Source organism: Ascaphus truei, chromosome 8 (genome assembly GCF_040206685.1).
Source record: "Ascaphus truei isolate aAscTru1 chromosome 8, aAscTru1.hap1, whole genome shotgun sequence".
NCBI lineage: Eukaryota > Metazoa > Chordata > Amphibia > Anura > Ascaphidae > Ascaphus > Ascaphus truei.
Genome location: NC_134490.1, coordinates 71,185,341 through 71,198,582, shown reverse-complemented (window position 1 = coordinate 71,198,582; position 13,242 = coordinate 71,185,341). Strand labels below are relative to the sequence as shown.

At 38.8% G+C, this 13,242-nt stretch overlaps 1 protein-coding gene across 8 annotated transcripts in view; it reads left to right on the top strand.

Moving 5' to 3' along the window:
* Positions 1 to 11,190, top strand: part of CFAP46 (cilia and flagella associated protein 46) — a 134,115-nt gene extending 122,925 nt beyond the window's left edge. For 4 of the 8 annotated variants that reach the window (XM_075612559.1, XM_075612558.1, XM_075612554.1 and 1 more), the window contains 6 exons: positions 1,748 to 1,795; positions 5,357 to 5,404; positions 7,904 to 7,985; positions 8,477 to 8,613; positions 8,832 to 8,912; positions 11,005 to 11,190. In XM_075612559.1, the coding sequence (XP_075468674.1) occupies positions 1,748 to 1,795; positions 5,357 to 5,404; positions 7,904 to 7,985; positions 8,477 to 8,613; positions 8,832 to 8,912; positions 11,005 to 11,138 (530 nt within the window). In that variant the 3' untranslated portion in view covers positions 11,139 to 11,190. The remainder of the gene's footprint in view (positions 1 to 1,747; positions 1,796 to 5,356; positions 5,405 to 7,903; positions 7,986 to 8,476; positions 8,614 to 8,831; positions 8,913 to 11,004) is intronic. The other 4 variants (XM_075612560.1, XM_075612557.1, XM_075612555.1 and 1 more) reach the window with 3 other exon arrangements.
* Positions 11,191 to 13,242: the final 2,052 nt, after the last annotated feature.

The following is a 13,242-nucleotide window of genomic DNA, read 5'->3' as shown; positions in this document are numbered from 1 at the left end:
TTTTCAGAATATATAGCCCAGTACTACAAACAAGGTGATAAACAACAAGTTTCAGCATTTTGGGGGTATTTACTTTGGCGTCCCAGAAACGACAATTAAAGAGGCATTACTCGCTGCACTTTAAAAAAATTAAATAAAAATCTATATATTCATTAATATATGCAGCATTTGGTTACCTTTAAGGAAAATGATTTGCCTAAACTGCCGGTCGGTTCATTTTCCTGTGATCGATCTGGAAAGATCCTGCTTCCCTGGGTTTACATAATGGCCGCCTTCCAATTGCAATCAATCCTTCAGTCAGTGTAATTCGGTATCTACAATATATTCTTATATTACTACTGTAACATTATCTATTGTTACAGTTTGCAGCTCAATGTGAATGTTGGATAGGTTGGTCATTTCTAAAAAGCAATATACATTGTAACAATGCCCTATAAACACCAATATAAAGTGGTTAAAAAAACGCATTGCTGTGATTCAAAACAAAGGCTCACGTATTGCTGCTCCAGTAGTTGCTGGGTTATTACTGCGGGTGCAGCAGTGATATTGTACTTTGTTACAAAGATAAGAGCATCTTTGCTGTCTGCTTAATGGCAAGCACCCGTTAGGAATACACTGACTTCCTTTCTTCCACTGTACTTTTTATTTCCACTCTCCATTCCTTTTAGATTGTAAGCTTCTTGGAGCAGAGCCCTCCCTATCTCCTGCACCAGTGTATGATAAATTGCCATGTTATTGTTATTGTCTTCCCATCCTATTGGACTGTGTTATAAATAGATAAATGATGATGATAATAATAATGTTTCATGTCATCAAGGACCATGCATCAGGTAAGGGTTCTGAGGAGAGGGTTGTCTTGGGTAGTCATTTCCAAAATATTATATAAGCTTATTGACAAAAATATAATGGCAAGTTCAAGACTAATAATATAAGATGCAGTTGACAATGTTCATATTATTTAGAGCAGCAGTCCAAGCTGCCATTTAAAATAAAATAAAATGTCCCTTTAATATGTGCATCAATACAACCCACACAATAATAAGTAATTGGCTAAGTTGCCGACCTATCCGTACTCCTTGATCGATCGGCGAAGATTCGGCTCGAAGGTTCACTAAATGGCCGTCAGTGCACAGTCTTACTCTCACTGTCTGATGACCACAACATGGAAGAAGGTACGATTACTCACAGTAAAATGCTGTCCATTCTGTGTGCCTGCCTCACGCTGAAGACATAATACAGGGAATCCAAGGAGGTAGAAAAGCGCAGCACAGCAGCAAAAATAGAAGGGCTACAATACGTATACTGGATTAAAACCAATTTAATGAAAAAAGTAACATCATGGCATAGTAGAGATAAGCAACTCTAGCGCGTTTCGCGCATTTTTCGGCGCTTCGTCAAAGAGTGTAATATTCTATTGAAGTTGAGGATTATATGGCTTTCACCCGCCAACCAGATGTTTGTCTTCCGACTCCAATCTAGCTGATACCACATACGCCGCGGTACCTGGCGTCACGTCACTTCCGGTGGAATGTGAAAGCCATATAATCCTCAACTTCAATAGAATATTACACTCTTTGACGAAGCGCCAAAAAATGTGCGAAAAGGATGTTTTACTTGTAAACATTTTTTATCCACCAATATAATATCGTTTTTTGCCTTTTTAAATGCAATTGAATAGTATGTTGATTTGCTTATTGCTGATGTGATCAATAATAGTGTAGATGACATATGTTATCTTAATTTACAGGAACACATCAGAAAAACGGTAGGAAGGCAGCTGTTTACAGCGGAGACAGTAAGCAGGATTTAAGAAATAGATACAGTATTGGGTGTATGGGAATTACAACTATCTTTAGTTTAACGCGTTAGAGATTATTCCATATAGACCGCAGCAGGCATTTGTAATCTTTTTTACTTAAATCCCCATTGAGTTCAACTGGAATTTTCATCCCAAAAAAAGTCTTGAGTGTCCGTTTAGACGTATATAGAATTAGGCCCTCGGACCTTAATTTAGTTATACTGTAGCAGCAAGAATGAATGGTTTACATGTTAGCAATTTAATGGTATGTGCTTTTCTTAATGAACAAATATTTACACAATAGTTAGAAAACTTGGGGCCAGCAAGCAGAGCACATTTCCACAGGCTCAGTACCACATGATTGGCATAAAGCAGACGTGGTGCATATATTTAGAAAGAGAGGTTAATGTACAAAATAAAGGAAATTGGTCTTGGTAAAAAATATTTGCACCTGGATTGAAAACTGGATGAAGGTTAGACAACAGAGTTGTCATAAATTGAACCTTTTCAGGTTGGGCTAAAGTTGTAATTGGAGTACCTCAAGTTTCCATATTGGGACTACTGCTTTTTAACTTGTTTATTAATGACCTTGAGGTTGGCATAGAGAAAGGTCTCCATCTTTGCTGGTGACATTAAAATGTGTAAGGTTGTAAAATCTGAGCAGGATGTAATTTTTCTGCAGAAGGACTTGGGTAGACTGGACATTTATGCAGGTAAATGGCAGATGAGGTTTAATACAGATAAATGTAACGTTACGCATTTGTGAAACAAGAATAAACAGTTAACTTACAAATTAAATGGGGCAAAATTAGGTCAATCCTTGATAGAGAAGGATTTAGGAGTGCTTGTAGACAGCAGGCTTGGCAATAGTGCCCAATGTCAAGCATTAGCTGCAAAGGCAAACAGGATCTTATCTTGAATTAAACGGGGTATGAATCGAAGGGAAGAAAACATAATGATGCCACTATATAGAGCATTAGTAAGACCCCACCTTGGATATGGAGTACAGTTTTGGGCACCACTCCATTGAAAAGACATTATGGAGCTAGAAAAAGTGCAGAGCCACCAAATTAATAAAGGGGATGTAAGATCTAATTTATAAGGCGGGGCATGCTAAATTAGATTTATTTACATCAGAACAGAGGCATCTAAGAGGGGATATGATAACTATACACAAAATACCCCAGACAAAGCTCCCACATAAGCGAAATGCATAGGGTGTCATGACGCAGTGACATCATCCAGGAAGTTGAAGATAGGCAGGCAGTGTCATGGGAGATTTCCCCATATCTTCTCCCACACAGTGTCTTTTAGAACTGGACTCCAGACTTGGCACTGGAACTGACACTGGCATAGAACAGCACATAGCCTGAGACATAGTCTACAACAGGGGCCTCCCTACCCACTTTTTATACCCCATGGCACAGCATGGCTACATTTAGGGAGGAACATTGGCAGGCGCTTCCAATATGACCCAGCCCATGATTGGTGGGTTTAACTGCAACATTAGAATAACATAAAAAGAGTTATTTGGAAAGGTCACAGATAACTTTTCAACATTTCTCCTCAACACAAAATTAACCCCTAGCCACTGAAGCGCTGGGACCAGGCCTTAAGGTCGTCTGTTTGCTCAGCGTGCGGACGCCTCCGCGCGGTCTGCAGTATCATGGTCGCAGCCTAAGTGTTTAGATGCAGTACAGAGGTCTCCGCAATTAGTAGCTATTATAGCCAGATATTTGCGATCATATCTCCGCTGCAGTTCTTACTCAATATCCGCAATTCTGTGGTTACCTTTATGATTGCTCTAACATTAGCCACCAGTGCTCCCATTTAGTGAATCGCTCCAGCCAATTAATGGCTTCAGTTACTCGATTATCATATAAGAAAGGGTCTTGCCTCCAGTAGTACAGTAACTCAGAGCAAGACTTCAGTTGCCCCTCCACTATCATTGTTCAGGGTACTCTTTTAGACACCCTATTGCCTGCTCGTCCTGTCTTGTTTTTAGACTGAGCACTAGTGATTGTCAACACGTTTATGTTATTTTATAATTTTCCGCTGTATTTACCTTCATTTTAATAATTTACAATAAATGTAAAGTTTCACTTAGCCCATGGTGTGCTCCATCAGTGCAATCTTTGTTTGTATAAAGTGTTATGACATTGGCTTGAACACCTCCCGGATCGGTATACCTATTGGCTGCTGGTAGTTGCTCTGATTGGTCGGTTTCCGCACATTACCTGTGGTTTGGGTGGGGACAGGGCACCGGTGCGGTCTATAAGCAGTCAATTAGGATCCTATTTAGGAGGAGGACGTTGAACACCTAGTTACTCTTTGATAAAGTGCCTTTCGGCAGGAAACAATACACACAATAATAAGTAATTGGCTAAGTTGCCGACCTATCCGTACACCTTGATTGATCTGCAAAGATTCAGCTCGGGGGTTGACTAAATGGCCGTCAGTGCAGCAGAAGAGGACTAAAGATACAAAGTTCTGTGGGGAAGATCATGTGATCAGGCAGTCACTGGATACAATTGGTGCACTGCTAGAGTGAGGGCAGGGCTCAAAAAGGGATGTGCCAGACGCTTCCAGAAGAGGAAGGGGATGTGAATTTGTAAATGGTTGCTATAGAAACAAAAAAATGCTTGTTACATTATAATACATAAAAAAGAAACAGAGTTCCGTTTATTCAGTGTTTCTAAATCAGGATTACTAAATCACAGCCTGTTGACTGATAAAGTGTATAAACTTGCTTGAAGAGAAGGACTTGTCAATGCATCATAGAGTATAATATCCGGCTCACAATTGAGGGGGGAGGGGAGGGGGTGTATAAACATAAAGTCCTAATGGTAGATAATGCAGTCAGCAACTGTAGACAAACAGTGCTGGCTGGTTCTCCTCCAACGTGGACCCCCACCCTAGAGCTGCACGTATATATGTAATAATATCCAACAGCCTTACTCCCACTGTCTGACGACCATAACATGGAAGAAGGTGAGATTACCCACAGTAAAATGCTGTCCATTCGGTGTGCGTGCCTCACACTGAAGATGTAATACAGGGAATTCAATGAGGTAAAAAAGCGCAGCACAGCAGCAAAAATAGAAGGGCTACAATACGTATACTGGATAAAAAACAATTTAATGAAAAAAGTAACAGCAGAGCACAGTAGAGGTAAGCAGAGGTTTCGCGTATTTTTCGGCGCTTCGTCAAAGAGTGTAATATTCCATTGAAGTTGAGGATTATATGGCTTTCACCCGCCGACCACATGTTTGTCTTCCGACTCCAATCTAGCTGATACCACATACGCCGCGGTACCTGGCGTCACGTCACTTCCGGTTGAGGGTGAAAGCCATATAATCCTCAACTTCAATAGAATATTACACTCTTTGATGAAGCGCCGAAAAATGTGCGAAAAGGATGTTTTACTGGTAAACATTTTTTATCCACCAATATAATATCGTTTTTTGCCTTTTTAAATGCAATTGAATAGTATTTTGATTTCTTATTGCTGATGTGATCAATAATAGTGAAGATGACATATGTTATCTTAATTTACAGGAACACATCAGAAAAACAGTAGGAAGGCAGCTGTTTACAGCGGAGACAGTAAGCAGGATTTAAGAAATAGATACAGTATTGCGTGTATGGGAATTACAACTATCTTTAGTTTAACGCGTTAGAGATTATTCCATATAGACCGCAGCAGGCAAATGCCTGTAATCTTTTTGACTGAAAATCCCCATAGAGTTCAACTGGAATTTTCATCCAAAAAAAAAGTCTTGAGTGTCCGTTTAGACATATATAGAATAAGGCCCTCGGACCTTAATTTAGTTATACTGTAGCAGCAAGAATGAATGGTTTACATGTTAGCAATTTAATGGTATGTGCTTTTCTTAATGAACAAATATTTACACAACAGTTTGAAAGCTTGGGGCCAGCAAGCAGAGCACATTTCCACAGGCTCAGTACCACAAGATTGGCATAAAGCAGACGTGGTGCCTATATTTACAAAGAGAGCTAGATCACAACTGGGGAATTACAGACCTGTAAGCCTGACATCAATAGTGGGGAAGCTACAGTTCTTGAAGGTTTATTACAGGATAATTAGGAATACCTAATGCCTATCAAAATTATTAGTAATATTGAGCATGGATGTATGATGGATAGGTTGTGCCAAACTAACCTCATTATTTTTTTTTACAAGACTTGTAAGGATGTAGGCCAGGGTAATGCTGATGTGATGTACTTCGATTTTAAAAAGGCTTTTGATACAGTGCCACACAAGAGGTTAATGTACAAAATAAAGGAAATTGGTCTTGGTAAAAAATATTTGCACCTGGATTGAAAACTGGATGAAGGTTAGACAACAGAGTTGTCATAAATGGAACCTTTTCAGGTTGGGCTAAGGTTGTAAGTGGAGCACCTCAAGTTTCCATACTGGGACTACTGCTTTTTAACTTGTTTATTAATGACCTTGAGGTTGGCATAGAGAAAGGTCCCCATCTTTGCTGGTGACACTAAAATGTGTAAGGTAGTAAAATCTGAGCAGGATGTCATTTTTCTGCAGAAGTACTTGGGTAGACTGGACATTTATGCAGGTAAATGGCAGATGAGGTTTAATACAGATAAATGTAAGGTTACGCATTTGTGAAACAAGAATAAACATTTAACTTACAAATTAAATGGGGCAAAATTAGGTCAATCCGTGATAGAGAAGGATTTAGGAGTGCTTGTAGACAGCAGGCTTGGCAATAGTGCCCAATGTGAAGCATTAGCTGCAAAGGCAAACAAGATCTTATCTTGCATTAAACGGGGTATGAATCGAAGGGAAGAAAGCAGTGCTCCCATTTAGTGGATCGCTCCAGCCAATTAATGGCTTCAGTTACTCGATTATCATATAAGAAGGGGTCTTGCCTCCAGTAGTACAGTAACTCAGAGCAAGACTTCAGTTGCCCCTCCACTATCATTGTTCAGGGTACTCTTTTAGACACCCTATTGCCTGCTCGTCCTGTCTTGGTTTTTAGACTGAGCACTAGTGATTGTCAACACGTTTATGTTATTTTATAATTTTCCGCTGTATTTACCTTCATTTTAATAATTTACAATAAATGTTAAGTTTCACTTAGCCCATGGTGTGCTCCATCAGTGCAATCTTTGTTTGTATAAAGTGTTATGACATTGGCTTGAACACCTCCCGGATCGGTATACCTATTGGCTGCTGGTAGTTGCTCTGATTGGTCGGTTCCCGCACATTACCTGTGGTTTGGGCGGGGACAGGGCACCGGTGCGGTCTATAAGCAGTCAATTAGGATCCTATTTAGGAGGAGGACGTTGAACACCTAGTTACTCTTTGATAAAGTGCCTTTCGGCAGGAAACGCATCAGAGAACTACCTTCTGTTGTTTGTACTTAGGCGTTATGCCAAATCAATAGCTTATTTTAACCTGCCTCCATCCTGGATTTTTTGCGGTGCTCAACCCGATTCTCTCCTTTTTTTCAATCTTCATTAGAGACCGCTGTGAGTCCCAGTGACTAAGGCAGTATCATTTTCATTGCGCAGGCAGCACCCTAACATAGGGGCCTTTTCTTTCTTCCCTTGTTCTTTCACAAGGTTTAGTTCATATTGAACCCAGCCCCAGCACCCAGTTCTTCTTAGTGATTTCCCTCTCTCCCTTCCCTTTGAACTTACACATGCACCACCCCTTTTTTTGCCACCCACTTGTGACACATGAGAAAATAATTACACCTTTATTACTCTAGTCTAAATCATAAGTCCTGCTGAACAGCGTACTCTCCACTGTCGTAATGTTAAGAGTTTATCATTGAATATGTGTCTGATGAAATGATGTATGCCCACTGAGTATCAACTGAATGGACTATTTGGTATCTTCCGGGACTGGAAGGTGTTTTATAGAAAGCAGTGTTTTGTTAATGTGGCTGTAAATCTTCTAAAAAAATGTGTTTTGTTTGGTATGTGGAAAACGAACTAACAAAATAACTGAGATTAATAAATTAGGCAATAAGGTTTAAAATTGCACATGCTATAGTTCTAATCCAAGCCATGCATGAAATGAATAAAATAAAATCATGTCATATTTGTTTTCAGAGTGCCAGCTGATGATTCTTTTAGATCTGGTTCAGACAAATCGTAGTTTTTTAAGACAAACAAGGGTTGATGTACAAAAGAGGTAAGAGCAAAGAGAACAGGAAACTTGGGAATAATGTGGAGTTCATTTTACATTTAATAAAACTATACCAAAAAGGATCACTACACTTCATACAAATATATGATCACATATTTCCTGGAAAAATAACATTCAGTGTTATATCAAATGTATAACGCTTGAAGAAACTTGTGGGGTTTCAAAAGCTTTATACACTATAATTTGATCTAATATTGATAATTTAAAGGGTATCACAAGCTTTAATTAATCTATATCTCTTGGGAGGGGACAGGGGAAGGGGGGAGGTTAGCCAGGACAGTGTTCCAGACCTAGTGTGAGAAGGAACACTATACATTTAAATTCAGTACTTATCCAGTGGCAAAGTGTTTTACTGTATGCACCCAAAGTTATGCTTCATCCTTCAGAAACTCATTTTCAATTATACTTACACAGAACTACTTTTGTATCTCATAATAATGCTTTGTGGGGACCAATTGCATTTATTTTTCCTTTAGTGAAGCATGCTTGGCACTTGAAAGGCCAGTGGAAACAGCCCTCCTGTTAAGTGTTACAGGTGTTCGTTCTATAATGCTTAATCAGTGGCATACAACTCTGGAACAGAATGCCAAGAGACTCAACTTCTTGGCAGAAAGTAAGTAGATCTTCTGTAATACCAGCAGCTTTTTTTGCTATGACTGGCTAGCTCGAAAAACAACAAGGTTAAATCATTGTTTGAGGTGGCTCTCCTATTTCTCTTGATACCTTCATATTCTGTGCATGCAAACACCTCTATAATGCAGTGAATGAGCAATTCATTAAATACAATTGTATATTCTTTTAGTGACTAGGCGTACTTTTCTTAATGTGTAGATTTATTAGAACTTGGGAAGACAACTGGACAAACAATACATATTCAGCGAAAGATTGAAGCTGAACATATGTCCTCGAAGGGTAAGCATTATTATGTTTTCATGCTGCTTGTCTTCCACCACAGTTTTTGTAGCTTTACTCCGATGTTTAACAATTGAATCAGTTACAAATAAATATGACATTTGAATACCCATGTCACTGTTGTAGTATACATCAGGGGTGGGCAAATCCAGTCCTCAAGGCCCTCCAACAGGTCAAGTTTTCAGGATATCTCTGCTTCAATACAGGTAGCTTAATCAGTGGCTCAGTCAATGAGTCTTGAGGACTGGCGTTGGCCACCAGTGTCATAGATTAATTGATTTAACCCCTTTAATGATGGAGGTGACTGCAATACATCACAAGCTTGTCAAGTGGCGAGAGCAGATTACATTATCCAATAATTACGTTTTATCCAGCCTGCTATAATAATATATTATATATTATAGGCTAAAGCAGTAAAAATTCAGGGCATTATTGAAAACCCTGCCCTCTGATTGGATAATGCCCGGAATTTTAACCAATCAGTAATGCCCTGAATTTCAGCAGCTTGCAAAATGCAGTTTTCAATCTGTTTATTTCCAGCCAATCATCTTTCAGAACAGCTGAGACAGGGCAGGTGAATGCTTTGAATTAAGTAAAAACTCTGAGAAAGGGCAGGGGATTGGTCAAAAAGTATCAGCCACGGTTTGACTCCTCCCCCTCCCGAGCTGACTGAGATTTTCTGAGCAGATTCAGTTGAATTGGGGGAGGAGAGAGACTGCAAATAAGTAAGTGTGTGTGTGTGTGTGTGTGTGTGTGTGTGTGTGTGTGTGTGTGTGTGTGTGTGTGTGTGTGTGTGTGTGTGTGTGTGTGTGTGTGTGCGCTGCACAGCTGCTGTGTTGTGTGTAGAGCTGGGGGGAAGAGTGCAAAGTTTAGTAAGTGGCTGCATTTTTGATTGTTGCTGCAGTGTGTGTGTGTTGTACTGTATGTGTAGCAGCAGTTTGTGTGTGTGTGTGTGTGTGTGTGTGTGTGTGTGTATAGAGCTACTGTGTGTTTGTGTGTGTATAGAGCTCCAGTGTGTGTGTGTGTGTGTGTGTGTGTGTGTCAGTAGCAGTGTTTATGGGTGTAGCATGTGTGTGTAGCAGCAGAGTTTGTGTGTGTGTAGAGCTGCTGTGTGTGTAGAGGTGCTGTGTAGTGAGTGTAGAGGAGGTGCTGTGTTGTGTGTATAGAGCTCCAGTGTGTGTGTAGAGGCACTGTGTTGTGTGTGGTGTGCTGTTTTGTGTGTGTGTAGCAGCAGTTTGTGTGTGAGCTGCTGTTGTGTGTGTGTGTGTGCGTACACAGAGGGGGCGGCAGTGTGTGGATATAGATATCTGCAGTGTAAGCGTATATAGAAGTGGTTTCATGTATTTACCATTTTATTTTAATAAAAAAATCTATTTAACTATACAAAAGTGTCTATTATTTATTAAATAAGCCTACATTTAGCCTATAATAGTAATAATCCCCTCAGAACAGGGCATTACTGGCCAATAATGCCCTGGCTGGGTTAAAGTCCCTTGGCTTCGCCTCGGGCCTTCAACTTTTCCAACTAGCGCATTATTGGCCAGTAATGCCCTGTCCTTCAGGGATTATTACTTAAATCAATTGCTGATTCAGATCTCCCAGTTTCATTTTACTGCCTTGATCACAAGATGGCAAATAACTAAATATCACGTACTGTATACTGTAGCTCTCTCCGTTCCTTCTACAATATTTATGATTTCTATGATTTAAAAAGGACAATAAAAAAAGCTGCTATATAATGATTATTTCGTAATATCCTCTTATTAATGCAACTGAAAACAAATTATGTATGTTAAGGTGATGTTTTTAATGTACTAGTTATGCAATATTCAGGTTTATAAATTAGAATCATGTAAATTTGGCAAACGTTCTAAACAAACTAGTGTTTCGTTAAGAAATGTCTGTAAAACATAAAACGAAATCATGATGTAAAGTCAGACTGAACTAGTCATTTAAGGCAACATCTGACTTCTGCAGTGGAATACCAGGTAGTAATTAGAACAAAGTAGCATCATGGTTTAAGACAAATAGGTTTGCTAAGCTTTTCGAGTTTTACATTTTGTTTGTGAGATGGTGCTCTTGTGTTTTGCAGTGGGAGACCCCAATCACTCTGAGGACGCACATGAAGAAGTGTTTGTGAGCCCTTGCCATTCGAAGGTTTCTGCATGCAATCCATCATTTTTCAACTATGTACTATATGGTTTGCCTAACATGATTGTTATGTGACATGTTTTCTCATAATTGGCAATGACCAAATAAATCTTTAGTTATTATTCAACACTTGAGTCCCCATTCACATTACTCTTACAGTTTGTATTTTTAACTTTATAGTGAATCTTTTCATGTATTCTCAAAGGATCACTACACACAATTTATTTTATTAATACGAGCGTGTAAATTGAGCATGTAAGATCTGTACTTTTATTTTCAGGGTTTCAAGATGTGTTCCTAATAATGCAACAGTACCATTTATGGAATACTAATTGAAATAGAATGGAATGTTCTCAAGCCAAGTGTCTGCTGTGGCTGTTTAACCATAAGAAAAGTTGAAGTCACATACAGTATCACATTAATTTTAAAGAAACCCCATTTGTGTGTGGAGTGTAAATGTATTTGTCTGCTTTATCTCTGCTGAGGTAGTTAAAACCTGAAATATTTTATTTCCTATATGAATACCCACAATATATTAAAATAACTTTCACATTATCGGAAGTGAATAAATTATATTAAACATAACTCCTTTTAATTTCATATTGGACAATTGCCAAATGATTTGCTAATCCAGATTATTTTCTGCACAATTACATTAAAATCAACAAAAAGTTTGTAAAACACTATGTAAAACGTTGAGATGTTACTGCAAATTTGCAATTTATTTTGCATATACAAATATTTTTTCAGGACTAATGTTAGAAAATAATTGTTTTCTAACTGTTCTTTGTCTTGTGTTGTGTTTCTTTGTTTTAACACCGAGCCTGCAATAAATAGGGCATTTTCATTGTGTGAAATATAAATGGAGTAGAAACTAGAGAGAGCGATGGAAATAGGCAAAGGAGAAGGAAGAGTATGTTCTGTCCCAGGCTTACTGTGGCTAATAAGTTGAGACATTCAGTTTACTCAATTCCTTCTACATACAAAATGGAATCGTCTTTATTTCTGAAGTATGTATTATAAGAACAAACAAATAAAATGGGTTACAATGTTTTAGGGGGATAGATAAAAATAGGGAATAGGTAAGAAACAAAGCTCTCTCCCAAGGAGAGCAGTAGGGAGCACCTTAGCAGAGGCAGCAATCTCCAAAAGGAAGGAACTAAAACAAAGTACTAGAATGAAACACTTTAGACTGTACCAAGTGATAGGGAGCAAGGAATGGGCCAAACCTGACGGGTAGAGTGAGGGGGGTTGCTAAGGCAACAGACAGCAAACAGGAAGGGAACTGAACAGGAGACAGAACAGTATGAGTGTCTAGACGTACTGTAGTAGGATAGATGACGTTTCCCTCAATTGGCACAATGCAGTTTAATGAATAACCCCCAAAGTAGGCCAGACAGAGGATTACCAAACACTGTACCCCACAGAGAACCATTGTTTTGCCTTTGGGTCCCCTGTTTGTCACCAAAATACAAAACAATTGAAGAATAAGGATTTTTTTACGTAAGCGTATATATATCATTGCATTATTAATTTGGTGAAACTTTTTTCTGTGTCACTATCACTGTCACGATCTCTGATTCACTCTTTTTTTTTTCCCTTTTAGTCACACTGGGCTATATTTACTAAGCAGTGGTCAGTAAATTATGGACAAAATGGAGACAATGATCCCTGCCTAATTGTTCTCAGTACTGGTATACATAGAATAATGGGTCACTATAAAACATAATCTTTACTCGTGTATACACAATAAAATAAAGTCCCAAGATAGGTAACAATGGAAATACCTATCTGACAAGAACACGACTGGACATACACACATTAAACACACTCAATTAAAAAGAAAGCAGCTACTATATATCAATGGGGGTGACAGACATATTAAACACACACTATGAGGTGTCTAAAGCAAAAGAATATTGCAAGATGGACCCAATAGTGAAAGTGTAAAGAGTGGTCTGTGAAGGACCCAGTGTATCATCACCATATGTAGACTAAAAACAAAATAAGAGGGAGTAACGGTGTAACAGACAATTGGAATACCAAACAGTATGAGGAACCATATGGAAGGTCCTATAAAGTGACTGTAGCGATGGCCGCTGTAACAAAGTGTCAAGTGGTGTCAGTGTAACAAAAATATGTGAGTATCAATTAAAAAGTGAATCTGTGTAAAAAGTAG